At 39.7% G+C, this 20,972-nt stretch overlaps 1 protein-coding gene across 2 annotated transcripts in view; it reads right to left on the bottom strand.

Annotated features, from left to right (window-relative positions):
• Window positions 1-11,683: 11,683 nt before the first annotated feature.
• The window catches only part of LOC143147155 (uncharacterized), a 44,998-nt gene continuing 35,709 nt past the window's right edge, over window positions 11,684-20,972 (bottom strand). Inside the window, exons 3-8 of one of the 2 annotated variants that reach the window (XM_076312141.1) lie at window positions 17,007-17,594; window positions 15,410-15,611; window positions 14,567-14,615; window positions 14,406-14,484; window positions 14,177-14,326; window positions 11,684-13,397 (exon numbers count right to left, since the gene is read on the bottom strand). In XM_076312141.1, the coding sequence (XP_076168256.1) occupies window positions 13,243-13,397; window positions 14,177-14,326; window positions 14,406-14,484; window positions 14,567-14,615; window positions 15,410-15,611; window positions 17,007-17,594 (1,223 nt within the window). In that variant the 3' untranslated portion in view covers window positions 11,684-13,242. Of the gene's footprint in view, window positions 13,398-14,176; window positions 14,336-14,405; window positions 14,485-14,566; window positions 14,616-15,409; window positions 15,612-17,006; window positions 17,595-20,972 lie in introns of both variants that reach the window. The other variant, XM_076312140.1, reaches the window with a different exon arrangement.

Here is a 20,972-nt window from a genome sequence, read left to right on the forward strand (position 1 = left end):
AAAATATCGACTAAAGTTGTTTCAAACGAGGCTTTGTTTAGCAGAAAATCGATTTTGAAAATTCATCGGGCACGCGTGCGATTACGTACGACTTGGCCGATGCGTCTATCTGTTGCTTATTATTTCTATTTGTGTTGATGTTCTTAAACGTTGATCGTGGTACGGTATTATCTATTTTGCGGTGACCTTGCTGTTTTCTAACTAGATAGAACCAGTTGAGACGGATAATACCGTATCATCGTCGATGTTTATAAATTACAAACACCAACGCAAGTAGAAATAACCAGAAATGGACAGACGTTGAACAAGTAACCGATCCATTGAATCTTGATTGTCATTTATTTTCGAAAACCATAACTCGAAACAAAAGAAATTCGGTTCTACAATTTCGATTCATTTTCTAACTTAGAACGACCATATTGCCACTTGTGCTACCGGTTGTCGAACAAACGGAATATGTTTTCCTTTTTGATTAGAAAATACGATTAACGCGTACGGTCAGTGTATTTCAACAAGAAATTAGGGTAATTTTTGAAATACCGAATGGAAAATTAAAAAAAGTAAATTTAACAATTTTCTCAATTTTTTGCAAATGCGCGTATATGTACCCTCTGGTGGTAATTGCCAGGTAAATTGTGCGCATATATACGCTAATGATGCAAATGAGTTAAATTATCGATTTTCCGAATAACCGATGTACTCGGTTGAATAGATAATTCCCTGGTCACTGTAATCGTACAGTGAGGAATTTTTTAAATTTTAGTTACGTTTATGTGAAACGAAAAAAAAAAAAAGAAAAATGACGGTCAAAGTGAAGTACCGATGAATTGTAAATAGTTTTTACTTATTTTGAATAGAAACTTCTCGAATGGAAAAATTCCTTATTGATTCTTTGACCACAAAATCTTTTAAATCTTTAAAATCTTTTTGTATATTGAGTATATGTACATATACATCGATCCATTGCTTATGGTCACCGATAATAGTCGAAGAATTAAATACAAAATTTTTCGTTTCAATGGATCTAAATACAAGTCTTGGATTAATAATACAAAGGATTAAATACAAAATTTAAAATTTCAATGAATCGACCTAAATACAACTCTACCGAGTTACTCTTGTTCAACAATTGGTATCGAAAAAAAACAAGAATACGAATATCCTGCAACAAATATTACGTTACTTCCGAATGTATCGGTATCAATAATTATTAATCGCTGGTTACTCGAACTTTTAAAATCACAAGGAATAAGAAAGTCTCATTGTCTCGATTTCCGAGAAACATTTTTTCGTAACGGAATCGTGGAAACTGTTATAAACTATAAAGACAAAAAAGAAAAGAAAAAAGAAACGTCTCTCGAGGATCTCGAAATAACCAAAACGCTTGATAAGCCGCTTACACATCGAGCTCTTTGGTCGTTTGAAACCCGAATAGTCCTCGATTTCCCTGCGCGCGTACGTGTCATTGGGAACCAAAACCTAGAAAGAGAAATACGTGCAGTTAGCACGCCTGGTACGTGATCGTTGGTCCCCCCGAGCGAAATACGCTCGATGGAGGCGCGAACTATCGAGTTCCTTCGTTTCCGTCTCTGTTTTCGACATACAGGGTACTTTGACCTTGCTGATGCTTCATTAATAGAAACGCACCGTTTGCAGATCCAGAACGCGAACGATATCACCGCCGGAGCAAGAAACATCATATCTGTCCCTGAAGAATCTGGAAGGTTCACCAGTTAGTGTCTCGAAGAAGGTATCTTCTCGGTGCGATTGTTATATTTATACGGAGAGATTCGGAGATACACGTTCGTAGTTCAGGGGACGTATCTACCCAGTAAGATGAGTAAAATGTGTCCTACGAGTGTATACGTTCTACATACCTTGGTTTTCGAGTTACGAACGATCGAAGAAACGTACACCGTGTACCACGTACTCCGCGTATACAGTTGGGAACTGGAAAGATGACTCTTGAATTACCGGTGAACGTAGCAACGTGTTGTAGAGCAATATGAACATCGTCGAGCAATTTTTCTCGTTGTAGATCTTCGAGGGCCAACCGAAATGTTTCACACTTTTGAGACACGATTCTCGATTTCTTTCAGACGTCAACTTTTCAACCACGCGCTGTACAATTGTTGAATACACGATAGACGTTAAACGGGCCCGAGATGAAAATGTTGAAGGATTAGGGGGACTCTTTGTACATTTTTTTCGAACGACCAAAATTCGAAAGTTAAGGTATTTAGGAGATACGTTCGTAGGACATTTTTTACTCGCGTTACATAGTGCGCAGATTACGCTAGATTACATTTTCTTACTCACCTTAGTGCGTAGATTACTCTACGTTACATTTCTTTTAGTACGTGGATCACTTTAGATTACATATTTTACTCATCTTAGTGCGTAGATTTACATATCTTACTCATCTTTGTGCGTAGATTACATATCTTACTCATTTTAGTGCTTATATTACTCTACATTACATTTCATACTCACCTTAGTGCGTATATTACTCTAGATTACATTTCTTACCCACCTCAGTGCGTAGATTACTCTACATTACATTTTCTTTAGCGCGTAGATCACTTCAGATTACATATTTTACTCATCTTACTGCGTAGATTACATATTTTACTCATCGTAATGGATCGATTACATATCTTACTCATCTTACTACAGAGATCCTAGATTACGTTTTTTACTTACCTCAATCTGTAGATTATCTGCAGATTGCATTACAAAGTGCAATCTGTAGATAAATCGTTTCTTACTGATTTCAATCGTTAAACCACGTTAGTTCGCATCGTTTACTCATCGTATCGCCTAGATACGGCACGAGCCCCGAATTATGAACGCGTACTTTCGAATCACCCTCTACGGAACGTATACGCGTACATACGACGTGTTTTCACTCGTCTCGGTGCATAGATTCACCCTCTCCCGAAGTACGAACACACATCTGGTTGCTCGGAAAGTCAATTCGTTTTCCAAAATGGAGAACACATAATTTAATAAAACGTTCACACACTCTGAAAAAAGTCGTGTTTCATTCTCACCGAAAAAAAAAAAAAAAAAAAAAAAAAACGAAACGACTTTCCGAGCGACCCAATATTTCTGAATCGGCCTGTACGCCGTCCGTCGCATCGACTCGTCTCTCAATTTTCCTCTCTTTTCGCAGTACATCAAGAAGGAGCCGTGCGGAACAGATTGAGGAATCGCGTGCCACGATAACAAGAGACAACGGGGGACGAGGACGGATTAATCGCGTGTAAATTTACGTCGGTGGAATCGGTGCACCCGCGCGTCCGTCGGCTGAAAAACGACGGAACGGGAGGAGTAGGTGGAGACAGAGAAAGACAGCCGAGGGAGGCGACGAGGGAGGAGGTGAAAAGATAGCCGTGCGTGTCGTCTCGAAAATAGAAACGGTTTCGTTGACACTCCGCTACAAATTGTCCGCGTCGTTATGCTCTTTGTAAAAGCCAACGCTCTTTATTCCCGCCGGGGAGGAGCCGCCGCGAATACTTTGCGATTTTCACGCTCTGGTACGACCAACGTAGATCGAAGACCATCAGCTTTTCTCATTGATAATTACGAGATGCGTGCCCGCGTTACGCACAAGCTCCAACTCGTAGAAGATGGACGGTGTGGAATTTTCGAGACACGATGCACTAGCGAGAAAAAACGTATTTCCGTTCTGGATCAACGTACAAACGAATAGGTGCATTGTTCCTTCGAGGAATAATTATTTGTACCTGGAACACGCGCGATTATTTGTTATCTTTGTTGAAAGAATTATCGGATCTACGGTAAGGGAACTCGACAGAAATTTCTGAGAGCGAATGTAAATTGTACTTCGATAGTCTATGTCGGATTTCCGATGTTTCTGTAAACGATTATCGGCTATGGTTTGTTCACCTTAATTGTGTTTCTTTTTTTGTATATATTTCTTCGGAGAATCTACACGGGACAGAATTCTGTGCCTCTCTTTTATACCAATAATCGGTGCAACACACTGCTCGTGTGTAGATTCCTCTGCAGGTTTATCTATTTAAATTTACATTAAAATCCTTTAATTAAGATTTAATATCATTTTCCGTCCACGTGTTCGACAATGTAATTTTGATTTATTACGTGTAATCCGTACCTAACGTATTTATCGTATACTTGGTAAATGAATGAATAAATTACGAAAAGAGAAAATCTGTATGCGCGAAAACGTTGGAAAAGATAGGATAGAGTGCGGGGATATTGAAACCGAAGACTCAAAGAAGAGTTCAAAACACAGAGAAGAAACGTTTACGGTTTTGTAAACTATAGACTCTCCTGTACAAATGTTTGGGGGAAATACTATCAACAGAGTGATTTTCCTGATTTATCATCTCCTGAGGGTGTACCCCAAAAGTGGAGTAGTTCTCTTACAAACTCGTATCTTTTTCTTACGTGTGCATAGATTGCTCGGAAAAAATTACCAATGAAAAATGGGTAACCACTTGCGAGAAAAATACACAACGAATGTTCTTTCCACTAATATTGCTTCGAAATTATCGAATAGATCTCTGTAAAGGGCCGTTCATCCACAACTGTAAGTTTCAGCGAAGAGAACAACCGAACGATTGAAAATAAAAAAATCAAGGCAGTTGATTTTTTTTTTTCTTTAATTTCCAGCATAAAAGGTTGAACCGATATCTTCGAATCAATATCCAGCTGAGCCAACTGGTCGGGTCTAGAGTATAATTAACCGATTTTAGGTGACGTCCCCAGAAGTAAATGGACCGAGGCGGGCAACGTAACACTGGTTCCTCTCGACACAGCGTCTCTGAGAATTTATTGCCGTCCGTTCCGCGTGAGGATTACCAGAACTCGGTCGAACGATATCTGACACACTCTCCCTCGTTTCGTCCAGTTAAATCCACTCTAACGACCGCGCAAACGAGCCGAGTAATTTTTAAGGCGGGGCCAAATTTAGACGACAAAAGTGATTCCAATGCGATTCGAGTCGTTCGTCCTATTGGATATTTCCTCCCGAGTTGCAACATTTCCGGACTTTAAACGAGAGTATCATCGACATTTGTTAATACAGTGGCTGGGTAGCCTACGTACCTATCTCTATTGAGATTCTTTTCGAATCTATTCATTTTCGAGCAAGTTGGCTTTGAATAATCCGAATTTCATAAAATTCGTTCGGTTTTGGAAGGAAAGGGATTCCTTAATACCTTACTCCTTTTGATAGTGGTGTTCTAACCTAAAGTGATGTCATCGACACTTGCAAATATAGTAGTTACTTAGTTGAGTTTTCTATTACGTTTTTGAACAAGTTAGGTTTGGATGACCCAAATTCTATAAGATTCATTCCTTTCTAAAAAGAAGAAAGGGATTCCTCAATACCTTACTTCTTTTGATGATGGTGTTCTAACCTAAAGTGATGTCATCGACACTTGCAAATATAGTAGCTACTTAGTTGAGTTTTCTATTACGTTTTTGAACAAGTTAGGTTTGGATGACCCAAATTTTAGAAGATTCATTCCTTTCTAAAAAGAAGAAAGGGATTCCTCAATACTTTACTTCTTTTGATGATGGTGTTCTAACCTAAAGTGATGTCATCGACACTTGCAAATATAGTAGCTACTTAGTTGAGTTTTCTATTACGTTTTTGAACAAGTTAGGTTTGGATGACCCAAATTTTATAAGATTCATTCGTTTCTAAAAAGAAGAAAGGGATTCCTCAATACTTAATTTCTTTTGATAGTGGTGTTCTAACCTAAAGTGATATCATCGACTCTTGCAAATATAGTAGCTACTTAGTTGAGTTTTCTATTACGTTTTTGAACAAGTTAGGTTTGGCTGATCCAAATTTTATAAGATTCATTCGTTTCTAAAAGGAAAGAAGGGAATTCTCTAGGGAATTTTAGATGAATTTCACTTTGAATCAGTTTTGAAGGTCGTGTTCGGATTACAAGAATTCTTTTTGAAATAACGTTATTTAGAGTACCATTTCAAATTTTATTAACTATGAAACAGAATGATGTCTGGTTGACATCGATTGTTTCATTCTTTAAATATAATCTTGTTATTTAATCGTAGAAACTAATTTTAAAAATAATAATTGCGTATTCGAGATAATAAAATACTTTCAGAAATAACGAATATTTGTCTCGCGTCGTTAGAATATACGCATTACAATACGATGGGAACAAGAAATAGTATAACTATTGAAAATGAAAAACTAAAACGTTTTTCAAATAGTTATTTCTTATTTTCTCTTCAAATAGAAAGTTGTCCCAACTCCGTTCCAAATATAGCAACACTTTTGGTAATTTTCTCGAGCGTTGAGCTCCTTCTTTTTTTCATTCGTTTGTAACAAAAATCGAAATCGTCACTTTCTATTACTTCGGTGTTTCGTTACACCACCTCGACGAGTTTGATCGTTTCAACTGTACAGATTACCCACATACTGCTTGTTACTCAATAGCTGACGAGTATTAGAAAAACGCTAGTGAATCGAGCAATTCAGTCACCGCGAGAGGCGTCCCCAAGACGCACGTGCGTGGAAGACCCCGTGAAGCTGCTAATAGTCGCCTAAATGGTCGACACGCTTGCTCTGGCTGTCGCTATATGTCACCTCCGCCCTCTATTTACACGCCACGGACGATGCACGTGCGTGTGAATCTCGTCGCGACGGAAACGAAGGAATTCCCCGGCGTCTCCAGCCGCCACGTACGTTACTTTCGAGCCGACACCTCGAAATATGCAACAACCGAAGAAATACTTACGTTTTCCACTCTTCGTGAATTCGATATCGGTGACAATTATCGTACGAGTTCACATTTATCGAGTCGTCGAGAACGACGGTAATGAAAAGATACGAAACACTCGAAGGACGAAGCTAGTGGGAGAAGAAACACTTACGTTCTCCACTCTTCGTGAATTCGATATCGGTGACAATTATCGTACAATGAGTTCACACTTATCGAGTCGTCGAGAACAACGGTAACGGAAAGATACGAAATACTCGAGGGACGAAGCCTGTGATAGGAGAGGAAATACTTACGTTTTCCACCCTTCGTGAATTTGTTATCGGCGACAATTATCGTACAACGAGTTCACACTTATCGAGTAGTCGAGAACAGCGGTAATGAAAAGATACGAAACACTCGAAGGACGAAGCTAGTGGGAGAAGAAATACTTACTTTCTCCACTCTTTGTGAATTCGGCGACAATTATCATACAATGATTTCACACTTAACGAGTCGTCGAGAACAACGGTAATGAAAAGATACGAAACACTCGATGGACGAAGCCAGTGAGAGGAGAGGAAATACTTACGTTCTCCACCCTTCGTGAATTCGTTATCGGCGACAATTATCGTACAACGAGTTCACACTTATCGAGTCGTGGAGAACAACGGTAATGAAAAGATACGAAACACTCGATGGACGAAGCTTGTGATAGGAGAGGAAATACTTACGTTCTCCACCCTTCGTGAATTCGTTATCGGCGACAATTATCGTACAACGAGTTCACACTTATCGAGTCGTGGAGAACAACGGTAACGGAAAAATACGAAACACTCGAGGGACGAAGCCAATGGGAGGAGAGGGACCAAGACGAGTTGCTAAAAATGAAATAAACTTGCTAAAAGTACCGACAATAAGATAAAACGTTCTATCAATCGTAAAGCGATCGTGGACAGCTGTCGCGCGTCGTTCAACACTCCTCTTGTTCTAAATCCGTTGTCTTCCCGCCACCGAGTGGCAAGAAGGTGGGAAATGACGAACCATCTCATCTATACGGGGTGTAACTTAATATGTGGACAACGTTTCGGTGATCCCAGAGACTCGAGAACAATGAAACGAGTATAAACGTATAAACAGCGACCGGTTTGACCTTGTTTTCTTAGTTAGAATTTCGGGCTTAGACCTTGTATCGACTTACGCCGAATTGAATCCTTGGGGTCACTCGAGACCCGTTTTGTTTTCATTGGATTCGAATTCGATGCTTGAAATACGATAATTGTCGTATCTTGAAAGGTTATTTGCATTTTCGAGACTCGAAAACATAGTTCTTTTTTTTTCTGGAAGAGTGGAATTTTTATAGGGAGGTTGTTCGAAGTATCAATAATATATTCTCGGAAGGAAATTTAAAGATTGGAATATTTCTCATCGGTGCACAGGTAAGAATGAAAAAGGTGGTGTCGAGGATAGTTTCTTCGTAGGATAATTGCACAGACGATGTGTATCTTTGAAACGATTGTGTATTTTCGTATGGAAAAAAATTATGTAATTTTATGAGACATGTATAAACAACGGTGCAATGTTTAAAAGTAACGTCTCGAATAGATTTCGTGTTGTAAAATTCCAAAAATGTTCACTTAAGATACCACATTCGAACGCGTAACTTTTAATTTAATTGCTCAAAATAAATGTATTCGGAGTGTAAATTATGAAAAGACCCAAGATTCTCAGCATCTCCCGAGAACAATAAAGATATCGGCAACTTTTTTTGTATTATTTTTCCATGGTACAAAAATTGTTTAAATTTAAAATCGAGCCCAATCAAACGACTCGGATTCTCTTATTGTTAGGTCCACGTGACAGTGGGAGCAGCTCTGTTTACCAAAAAACGTAACACAACAATAGTGGGATAACGGTCGGGTTACGTTGTAAAATATTGCATCTACATCTTTGTAACTCGAGCCACGTAACGCTGCGAGGCGAAACGCCGAATGATTTACCTGACTTTCAGTGAATTCGTTCCACAAAGAGGGTCCCGCACCCGATGATTAACGCCCGTGTTTGCCTATCGAGGCTGTTTGCATAAAACGACCAGTATCTGACGTTTATGTTTGGAGTATCGGCTCGCGCCACTTCGCGTTGCAAGTTTCTAGCGCGAACCCTCGAAGAACGAATGATGCACTCTTCTCTCGATTTATCTGCTTTATTTATTTATTTAACGTCTATATTGCGCAAACACGCGGTACACAAGGGGGGTAAAGGTTCGTTTACCGTGAGAGGCGAGACACGGTAAAGATAAATATGCAAAAAGGCGTGGCGTAGCTGAGATGCTGGTGCCGAACTTAACCTCAAATTTGATCTAATTTGCGAATCATTGGGATCTCTTTACCGCAAAGTGAGATAAGAATGGTCCAATTTCGATTCTTTTAAAAGAGATGTAGTGCAGCCGAGACGCTGGTGCCGAACTTAACTTCAAACTTGATCTCATTTGCGAATTATCGGGATTCTTGATCGCAAAATGAGATACCAATAATCCAAGTTCGAGATTTTGAAAAGAGACGTAGTGCAACTGAGATGTTGTTTCAGAACCTAACCTCAAACTTGATCGCATTTGCGAATCATCGGGATTCCTGACCACGGAGGAAGGTAACAATTTACCAAATTCGATTGTTTGAAAAGAAACATGGCGCAGTTGAGACGTTGTTTCAGAACCTAACCTCAAACCTGATTTTATTTGCGAATCATTGGGATTCTTGACCACAAAGTGAGATAACAATTTTCCAAGTTTGATTTTTTCAGAAGAGACGTGGTACAATATCCCTCGAAGTCATGAACATAGTGTTTTTTTTTCCAAAATATCGATCAACGTAAAAATGTCCAAAAATAGTAATCTGGGACGATTTTGCGATACTTTGACAAGAACACGGTTAATAATTAGAACAAAATATACAAATTTTTACACTTGAGTGTGCACACAAGGGTTAATTGACTGCGTTTTGTTAATCGTGTAACGAGTATTTTATCCTGCCAATCGAGTTGCACCCTTTATATTGTACATCTATCGATCCATAGAGATGGACAGTTTTATATCTTCGAAGTCACGATGCTCTTCTTTTTTGTAGATCAATGTTCATGAACAAAGAGCTCGATAGGTTCCAGGTTGTGGAATAGTCGCTGGTGGTGGTATCGATAAAAAGAAGGGTCGCGAAGAACCGTCCTATAGGAGTCGAATCCTCCCTTCTTTCCCCACGAATGGCAGTCTCACCTGTACCGCTCGACCAATGACGACACGAGGTTCTCCTGGCTATCTGTCGCTACGGACGTTCATCTTCAAGGGGAAGCCGTTACTTTCACCTACCTCCAACGACCAATGAGAATACGGTGATACTACCATTACAAAACGACGACTCTCTCCACGGTTAGGTGTACGGAAAATTCTACTGATCGACTATGGTGTCCTTCGTAACAATACGACGGAAGAAAAGAGGATATTAAAATGCTCAAAAAACGACTTGGATAAAACTTTTGAAAATTGTGTCCAAATTAAATCGATTGAAAAGGTGTACGATCTACGCAGAGTAGTCTAATATACAGTGGTTATAAAACTCGAACATTTACACTTTTACGCTTTATTAATCGATAATTAGGGTAAGGAAATATTAAAGAAAAAATGGAATTATTTTGAATAACTGATATTCAAGGCCGTTGAAAATTCATTAAAACAAAGGCAAAAGAAAGAATCATTAGGGTAGATGTGTTTCGGTAATTTTTACAGTTGTTATTTTTATCAGAAAAAAATGTCCAGTACTCTCGGAACTTCAGAATTTCAACAGAAATGATTAAAGAAGTGAACTTCCAAATTCAGAGATCCCTTTTTCGTCTCAAAAATCAGAAGAGCCCTTTAATCGCAGTTGTCCATTTCGTCTGGTGCCCGGTAAACTCTTTTCCAGGCCTATCGACGACGCAACATTTATTTCGAGCCCGACGGGAAGGGACGTGCTCGCGCGATCGATTTCCAGGCGAAAAATAAAGTGCACGTGCTGTTCTTGCACCGATGCACGTACGGTGTTGACGCGGTGCACGGTCTGCCTCTCTTTTACGGGGAATATTAAAGCTCGCTGGCGCGGAACGTGTTTGTAAAACATCGACGTTTTCGCAAACATTGCCGTTGCTGGCCGGTTGGCCGAGCCAATGGCCACTTTTCCCTCTGCACGTCGCTCTACACCGTCTTTTTTCACCGGATACTCTCTGAGTCAGAGTCTCCTCTACGGTTAACCAGCCTAGTGGGTCTCAGAATTTTCTTTTTTTTCTTACCTCGTGAAACGTTCAGGAATTTTCAATCCGATCGAAAGTGTACCGATTTTGTGAGTCGAGCCGATGAAAAACTTGGAGAGCAGAATTGTTCAGTTTGTCAGCCTGCCAACGAGAAACTGGGTCTCAGAATTTTCTTTTTTTCTTGCCTCGTAGAGTGTTCAGGAATTTTCAATCCGATCGAAACTGTACCGATTTTATAGTCGAGCCGATGAAAAACTTGGAGAGCAGAATTGTTCAGTTTGTCAGCCTGCCAACGAGAAACTGGGTCTCAGAATTTTATTTTTTTCTTGCCTCCTGAAACGTTCAGGAATTTTCAATCCGAAAGTGTACCGATTTTGTAGTCGAGTCGATAAAAAAACTTGAAGAGCAGAATTTTTTAGTTCGTCAGATTCGGCTGAACGAAGATTGTCATCTAGGATTGGCATTGTACGAAAGAAATATATTTACAATTTAAAATGGACACTGTAGTATACGAAAATTATACTAAAAAATATAACCACCAAGGCACGATGAATCTGTAAGTAACTTATAAAAAATCGTGCAAAAATTATAAAAAGATCATACGGTAGTAGTGTTCTCTTGGAAGAAAGACAAAACGATCGTTGCATCGCGATGGAAGGTAAATGATGCTACTCTTGTTTCAATAGACGATAAATAATTGAGATTTATTTGCTTTTCTGGTGTAATTACAGGAGCATTAGCTGCCGCGTTTTCGGAGTTCTTTAAACGGTGAGAATTTCGGTAGGCAATTAGTAATTGGTTTACAGATTAACTTGAAGTTTAACCTCTGGCATAATCGAAGTGCCGGTGCACTTGGACCGTCGGTTAGATTATGTACATCGAGTCTTCGAAACAGATCTTAAAAATACGTTTAGATATACATTGATGTGTTCGCTTCTATAGACCTAGATATGTATACAGGGTGAGCCACTGCAGCTCGACATCTCGAATCACTCTTCTATTTTTGTTATTGCAAGAAAATAACGAGGAAAGAGTACGATTGTGTTATTTTTAAACGAAATTATCGCGCAGCGTTACATTTTCTGCAAAGATGAATTCAAACGATTATGAAACAATGACTGTGAGTCATCGTATGTCCTTGAACCTCGGTATAAACGTCGAAAGTGTACACGCGGTCAAACATTTCTATTTTCCATCTGCGAATAGGAATTCGTGAAACCGTATACCGCAACTCCTCGATAAAAGTAACAAGCTCGAGACCGCACAAAGACTTCTAACGAGGTACGGTAGACGATTTCACTTTAGGCCGCGTTGAACATCACGTGTATTACTCAAGGGGAGCAAACGTTAACCAAGAATGATAAAGAGAGAGCAACAGCGAGCGAGTTCATTGATAACCCTCTCACAAAGATACAACAACGGGTGTAAACATTGTAAAATTCACGATCGAATGAAATTCCTTCGCGCACGACGAGAATAACGATCGGTACGAGAGATGGGGAAGCTCGAAACTTTTATCGAGGTAAAAAGTTAAACCTTTAACGAGGAGTCATCGTATTTTCGTGAACACGGAGGTTCGAGGACGTCTCTCGAGAACTGTTCCGTCGATTAGTCTCGAGGTTACTTAAAATTTCGAATTTAACTTTACGAAATAATTATTTCCAAATATTCGACGACACGATCCTTGAAGCTTCGCGTTACCTCGCAATATAAAACAGAAAGAGGTAGTTCGAGGTTCCGAGCATCAGCGATCGACCCTGCATATAAAAGGGAGGATCGGGTCTTCCTATCTCACAAATGCATCTTAAACTAGATACTATCGCTAACTCGTAACTAACTCGTGAAGTGTTCTCGTGACCCGTTCCCTCGGGGGAACGAATTCGTCCCTTGCATCTCGCATAAATACTGTGTAGCAGTCGAAAACACGCGAAGACAGAGGCGCGGCCGTCTGTTATCATAAATGGCGGAGACCGCGGTACAGTTCTCGTTGATCACGCCTGTTCGAAACTCTTCGAGAGTCTTAACTGCCGGTGCCTGAGAGCTCTCAAACGAAGAGAAGACGACCAACAAGCAAGGTACGCGCGTGAGACTCTTTCGAATTCAGTTTCCGCTGGAAGCTGTTCTGGATTTCGAGCTGAGGCTTACCGCTCGTGGATCAGCCGGATTGGACGAGAAACGACGCCCGGTGGCTTTTGACGAGACTGTTGCGGGTTGGCAGTCACATGGACGGTGGACCAATTCACATGAAACATTTGGACCGCGGCTGGAACTCCATGGGAGCGAAGCCTGTTGTAGAGACACCTGCCGACCCGGTGGACCCCATCATGCCAGAGGAGACACCCACACCGGTGCTCGACACCGCCACGGTACCTGGTTCCTCCTTCACGGTCACCACTAAGGCGTAAAAAACCGATATCCAGCTTTACTCGTCGATTCTTAGCTCTCGAGAGCTCGAGAACAAGTGGTGACATTTACACGATCTTGAAATCAGTGGTTACAGTTACCAGTTTGAAAACGATAACGGAAGACTTTGGAGAGAGTTGTTAGAGATCTTTCTGGTAAAGCTAGTCGGTAGAACTATAGCTACGTTCGATACTTTGCAATGGATACTCGCTATATCGCGTCATCTCTGACCATCGAAGTACTCTTCGTACTTTGTAAACACTATTGGTTATAGTTACCAGTTTGGAAACAAGCTGGACAAATAATTGACTTGTGTTTCCGAGCTGAGATCGCTTTAGACAGAGTCAGATGTTTCGGTAAACCGAGTTAGCAGAACCATCGTTCCTTTCGAACTTTCCCAAAGGATACTCACGGTATCACGTTTATCGTCACCGATTATCAGAGTACCCTCAATACTATCCAAACTCTGTTTTACAATGCACTACGGATCTCTTTAAACGTAAACGCAAATGCAAACTGTTTCGAACCCTTTCTCTCAAAGTGAGTTCGTGTTTCGTCCAATGCAACAATGCTGACAGTTTGAAAATGGTAGAATTATGTTGCTTAGAATTAAGTTACGAAAATGGAGAATTAAGTCGCTTAGAATTAAGTTACGAAAATGGAGAATTAAGTTCGATTCGATGAAAGAAGTTCGGAAAAGGCAGTTGAATTTATTACGTTCACGATCTATCTTGCGTAGTTTTCGGGAACCGATTAGAAATAAGACTCACTTTCGGGCCAATAGCATCTAGCGGGCATGGTCTCCGTGGACATCGCGGTGTCGTGTCTCCTGGCACATGCGGTGAAGCTGCTACCGAAAGAGCCACTGCCCATGGAACTCGGTGAACTCGTCGTTCCACCTGGAACATCCAGGTAATTGCCTTGAAACGCTTTGCCGGGTCGTCGAGCATGTCAAAAGAGCATGGATCAAAGAAGGATCGTGTTAGAATGGAGACTCACTTAAGGAGGTGCCCAACTGACCGTATCCGTTCATGGTTGGAATCTGCATTGACTGCATCGGTTGCAACTGCGGTTGAAGCTGCAATAGACAGTCGATGATCACACCTTCTAGAAAGTCGGTTAGTTTCTATTTTACAGACGCGAGTGGTCGATGAACTTACCGATTGACAGTGACCGTACGATAGCTGGGACTGCTGGATACTCCAGGGACTGGAATCGAAGACGATCAACGATCTCTTAAGTTTTGCTGGCGAATTTATCAGGGATGATTGGATCGAAATAACTCGGTAAAATCTAACCGCGATGGGTGAGCGAGACGATTCGAGAATTAAAATTATTTAGCGACAATCGTTTTACACGAAAGGAATCCGGGTACGATTGGTCCAAGTGGACTAGCCAGACCTGTAGGTATTCTTAACCCATTGACGACAGCAAGGGTAACGGTAGCTTCTTCGCGAGACGATTGATGTCTCGGGCATTATTGGATTATTTTTAATAATTTCTTTATTTCGAATAAATTATAATCTTTTTTGAAAAAGATCATCGTTTCGAATTTTGTTGCAGCAATTTGTCGCGACGAAGCGAAATAATACTAGGTTGTTCGATAAGTTTTGTCGTTTTTTTCCATTGTAAAAGAATACTATGATACTACAACTTTGAATAACTGTAAATATACGAACGAGTCGACAGATCTATGCGAAACTTCACACACGTTCATAAAACAGTAGTACCGTCTTTAGAAAAATAAAACGACGAACTTGATAGTTTCATTTCTTATCGAACGACAAAACTTATCGAGCAATCTATTACGAAGAAAGAGGTGCGAGAATAGGGGCTACGGGAAAGTAAAAGGTGGGGGTTGGGCGGAGTCAACGAGGTACCCCTCTTGCCTCTGTGACGTTCCGTTAAAGATCTTTCCACTCACGCACAGTACTTTGAGAGACGCTGTTTGTACAATTGTGAAAAATTGTCACTGGAAAGGGAAAATTGTCGCACGAACGTACCTGGTGTCGTATCTCGTGTACGGAGGCGGGGCGTAGGACGGTGGCGAATGAGCAAACAAGTTCCTAGGGCTCAAGTGAACGTGCGTAGTGGAGAAGGGATCGCCAAACAGAGGTTTCTGGTACGGGGCATTCCTGTATGGTCGTTTCATGCGCCTACGCCTCCTGTAGTTGCCGTTCTCGAACATGTTCGCGGACTGAGGATCTGTAAGTAGATAATACGGATCACTCATAGATACGGATAATATACCGTACAGTGATGCCTATCGTATCCAAATACTCTCGTACACGATTATTCACGCAATATAACTACCACGAAGGCACGAGATCCTCAACCTATTGATTACGAACGACAATTTTACCAACGGAATAATTACTGTAAATTTCAAATGTCTCTCGAGGATAGGAAAAATGAATTTTATCAACCGAATAATTACTATACATTTCAAATGTCTCTCGAGGGTAGAAAAATTTTATCAACCGGATAATTACTGTAAATTTCAAATATTTTTCAAAAATAGAAAAATCAATTTCACCAACCGGATAATTACTGTAAATTTTAAATATTTTTCAAAAGTAGAAAAATCAATTTCACCAACCGGATAATTACTCTAAATTTCAAATATTTCTCGGGGGTTGAAAAATGAATTTTACCAAGGGAATAATTACTGTAAATTTCAAATATTTTTCAAAAGTAAAAAAATCAATTTCACCAACCGGATAATTACTGTAAATTTGAAATACTTTTCAAAAGTAGAAAAATCAATTTCACCAACCGGATAATTACTGTAAATTTCAAATATTTTTCAAAAATAGAAAAATCAATTTCATCAACCGGATAATTACTGTAAATTTCAAATATTTTTTAAAAATAGAAAAATCAATTTTACCAAAGGAATAATTACTGTAAATTTCAAATATTTTTCAAAAATAGAAAAATCAATTTTACCAAAGGAATAATTACTGTAAATTTCAAATATTTTCCAAAAATAGAAAAATCAATTTCACCAACCGGATAATTACTGTAAATTTCAAATATTTTTCAAAAATAGAAAAATCAATTTCACCAACCGGATAATTACTGTAAATTTCAAATATTTTTCAAAAATAGAAAAATCAATTTCACCAACCGGATAATTACTGTAAATTTCAAATATTTCTCGTGGTTGAAAAATGAATTTTACCAAGGGAATAATTACTGTAAATTTCAAATATTTTTCAAAAGTAGAAAAATCAATTTCACCAACCGAATAATTACTCTAAATTTCAAATATTTCTCGGGGGTAGAAAAATGAATTTTACCAAGGGAATAATTACTGTAAATTTCAAATATTTTTCAAAAATAGAAAAATCAATTTTACCAAAGGAATAATTACTGTAAATTTCAAATATTTTCCAAAAATAGAAAAATCAATTTCACCAACCGGATAATTACTGTAAATTTCAAATATTTTTCAAAAATAGAAAAATCAATTTCACCAACCGGATAATTACTGTAAATTTCAAATATTTCTCGGGGTAGAAAAATGAATTTTACCAAGGGAATAATTACTGTAAATTTCAAATATTTTTCAAAAGTAGAAAAATCAATATCACCAACCGAGGGTCCAGAAGTTTCCCTTCCTTTCGCCGCCTCCTTCGCGAGGGACCTTGACGAAACACTCGTTCAGCGAGAGATTATGCCTGATGGAGTTCTGCCAGCCCTTCTTGTTCCTTTGATAATATGGAAACCTGTCAGTGATATAGGCGTAGATCTCGCTGAGCGTTGCTCTTTTCTGTGCGTTGTCCTGGATCGCCATTGTGATGAGGGCCACGTAACTGAACGGTGGCTTCTTAATGGCGGAATCGTTTGCGCTGGCGGTGTCGTTTCCGGTTCCGGAGCCCGTGGCAGACCTCTCCGCGGCTGCTGTGGGCGTAGACGGTGACAACGGTGTCGAAGGATTGCTATTTGTGGTGCTGTGGAGGGCACCGGTGGGCGACGATCCCTTCTCGTCCAGGTGATGATGAGCTGCGCTCGTCGTGTGCATCGACACCCCGGAATTGGGACTGTGGAGGCTGTGATGGGAGTGATGATGGCTACGAGGGGCGTGATGAGACGTCAGATTCCTCGCGAGCCTAACCGAGGCGTCCAGTTCCTTCGTTGCTGGTCCCATGCAGCCGTTTTGCATCTCGGACACGAAACTGCTCACTGAAACGTTCGTTCGTCGATGTTCAGAGACGATGTTCCGTCGAACAACTCGTTTGTTACGCGCATACGGAGCGATCGCTCGAACAAATGCAAAAATATGTTACTGTATCGAAAGGAAGACTCGAGTGAAAGATCGTTCGAACAAATGCAAACATAAGATACTGTATCGAAAGGAAGACTCGAGTGAAAGATCGTTCGAACAAATGCAAAAATAAGATACTGTATCGAAAGGAAGACTCGAGTGAAAGATCGTTCGAACAAATGCAAAAATAAGATACTGTATCGAAAGGAAGACTCGAGTGAAAGATCGTTCGAACAAATGCAAAAATAAGATACTGTATCGAAAGGAAGACTCGAGTGAAAGATCGTTCGAACAAATGCAAAAATAAGATATTGTATCGAAAGGAAGACTCGAGTGAAAGATCGTTCGAACAAATGCAAAAATATGTTACTCTATCGAAAGGAAGACTCGAGTGAAAGATCGTTCGAACAAATGCAAAAATAAGATACTGTATCGAAAGGAAGACTCGAGTGAAAGATCGTTCGAACAAATGCAAAAATAAGATACTGTATCGAAAGGAAGACTCGAGTGAAAGATCGTTCGAACAAATGCAGAAATAAGGTACTGTATCGAAAGGAAGACTCGGTACAAGATTTAAAAAAAGTGATTTTCGGTAATTTTTTCGTAACGTAAAACCACGGCGAAACTTCTCGTCACTTTTCATATATGTTCTTTGACATCTCAAGATGTAAATTTTTTTTTTCTCGTCACGCTTCATCCACTTTTTGCGAAGCGATAAATATTATTCTCCCATGGAGCCTCTTATCGATGGGCGTGCAGTCTGGTATTTTTTTGCGTTGATCCGAAATAGGAAATCGAACGAAGTTTTTTTTCGAATAGAATTACGCAACGTGAGAATCTAAATCCGGTTAAAAAATATAAAATTAACCATAAGACGCGGTTCTGGAATAACTCCGGACATCTCGCTATTCTTAAAGGCGTATTGCTGTAAGCGTACACTATTCGTTTATAATTCTGTTAATTATACAAACTCGTAGAATTCGGGTACTATCGATCCACGTATTCGAATTACATTTAACAATTTTTATCATTATCTTTACTATTGTTCCAATTTCCATTTTCATTTCAAAATTAAGTGTTTCTGCTTCCTACTCGTTTACAATTACGCGGTTAATATAATTATGTTCGTTTCAAAGATGAAACAATACGAGGCCGGTTTCTGCTCCCTACTCGTTTCACTGGAATACTCAGAATTCTAATTACAATCGCGCAATTAACACCAGATTAACCAACCGGTCGAGATGACTGGTTTCAACTTCTCTTACAAAGAAATTTAGATATAGATACGATCGATTTCATAAATTCCTCTTCTTTCAGCCATTTCCCCGAGATAGGTACGAATAACACCTCGATACACCGAAATCTATCGGTATTTCTACTGTTAATAATTGGCGAAGTAAAAAGTTTCGTGCGTTTTTCGTTAAATAGCATTAGTGTCCCATATCTCACGATGTACATATACATTGCATCTTGTCATTATATACTGCGACTTAAAAGCGACAAAGCGCTTTAAAAAAAGTTCTCTGACAGTTTTGCGTTCAGTGGATCCAGCTATACGTTAAAACGTTCCAAAATGGAGGTAAAATCTAACATTCTCTTGCACCACAACGACCAAGAAGAAAAAGCGGGAAACACGTCGCGTATTATCGCTTTATTGTTATTTCAATCGCTCGAACATCTCACAATTCCCTATTTAATGCGTCTTGTCTCCTCCCGTAACGATCGTAACGTCTCATTTCCATAATACCTTATTCAATATTCGTTATTGGCGTACGTCCCACATATTTTTAATCAAGCACGATATCTGTTCCAACTTTGTTAATTTCGTCGTCTAAATGTAGAGAAGAAACGCTCAGAACTTTTTACTTCGCCCGATATATTACAATCGACGTTCGTTTCAAGGACGGAAGAAATACGATGATTACGCTCTCTTGTGAAATAATCGTACGCAAACGTTTCGACGGGATAACAGAGTGAAAATCGAGCCCCCAGGTGGGTCGAGACTCGTTTCAATATGGCCGGTGGCGGACGACGGAGCTCGACGCCAGAACACGAGAAGCCGTGGTGATTTCAATTCGAGACAACCGGTGGCTCCAGGAACCTGGACAATGGAACGAGCTCGATCGATCTGCGCGTACTGCTACGACCACACGGAAGCTACTTCCGAGAAACCTCGCCCGGTTGAAACAATTGGGTCTTTGAAAGGAACTCGCCCTTCGACACTCGAGACTCGACGCGTGAAACCGATAAGCGTTCACTGTTTGGAGAAATCGTGATTCAGGACGAAGTAACTCGGGACGCGATATCGATGGATAATTCGGGGCCAATTCACCGAACGGGACCGTGTCGAGATTGTTCAACGACGATTCGTAAACATTAGCGGAGGATTCGTTACCAATTGTTGCATCGTTTGTTGCTTTTCGTCGGTAGCGTTGGTATCGTTTATTGCTTTCGCGGGTAAGTCTGGAAGTAAGTTTCTTAGTAAGTCTGGAAGTAAGTCTTAAGTAAGTAGAATTGTGGTATCTAACCATCAGGAGTCATCTTCTGGGAGCTGGAGTAATCGATTCTTTCGTTGTATTGGGTTGTTCGGAAAGTCATTTCGTTTTCTTTTTGGTGAAAATGAAGCACGATTTTTTTAGAGTGTACAAACATTTTATCAAATTATTCTCCATTTTGGAAAACGAAATGACTTTCCGAACGACCGAATATTTAGAAGTGGTGGAAAATTAATAAACATCGTTGTAACAGGTTGCTCGATAAGTTTCGTCGTTCGATAAGAAACAGAGTTCGTTGTTTTATTTTCTAAAGATGGTACTATTGTTTGACGAACGTGTGCGAAGTTTCACATAGATCTGTCGACTCGTTCGTATATTTACGGTTGTTCAAAGTTGAAGTATCATAGTATTCTTTAACAATGGAAAAAACGACAAAACTTATCGAACAACCTAGTATTTTGCTATTGATCAACTGTTGTTGGTGTCGGAACAAAATCCCTCTCAAGATGTCCCTAATCGATGTTAGTGGATAGTACAAAATCACTTTCAAAACATTCTTGGTCAATGTTGATCGATATTAAAAAATTCTTTTTAAAATACCCTTTATCAATGTTAGTCGATGAGACAAAATTCCTTTTGAAATGCTCTTAATGTTAGTCGGTACGTCGTTAATAAAACATCGATGTTTCGTAATGTAGATGTTTCTTAAGTTCGTTTATAAATAGTTAGGTTTTCGAAAATTTTAATCAGATTCCTGTTTATCAGTTTTACCGATTATTTCTTATCAATCTCAATACTACT

This window comes from Ptiloglossa arizonensis, chromosome 5 (genome assembly GCF_051014685.1).
Source record: "Ptiloglossa arizonensis isolate GNS036 chromosome 5, iyPtiAriz1_principal, whole genome shotgun sequence".
Lineage (NCBI taxonomy): Eukaryota > Metazoa > Arthropoda > Insecta > Hymenoptera > Colletidae > Ptiloglossa > Ptiloglossa arizonensis.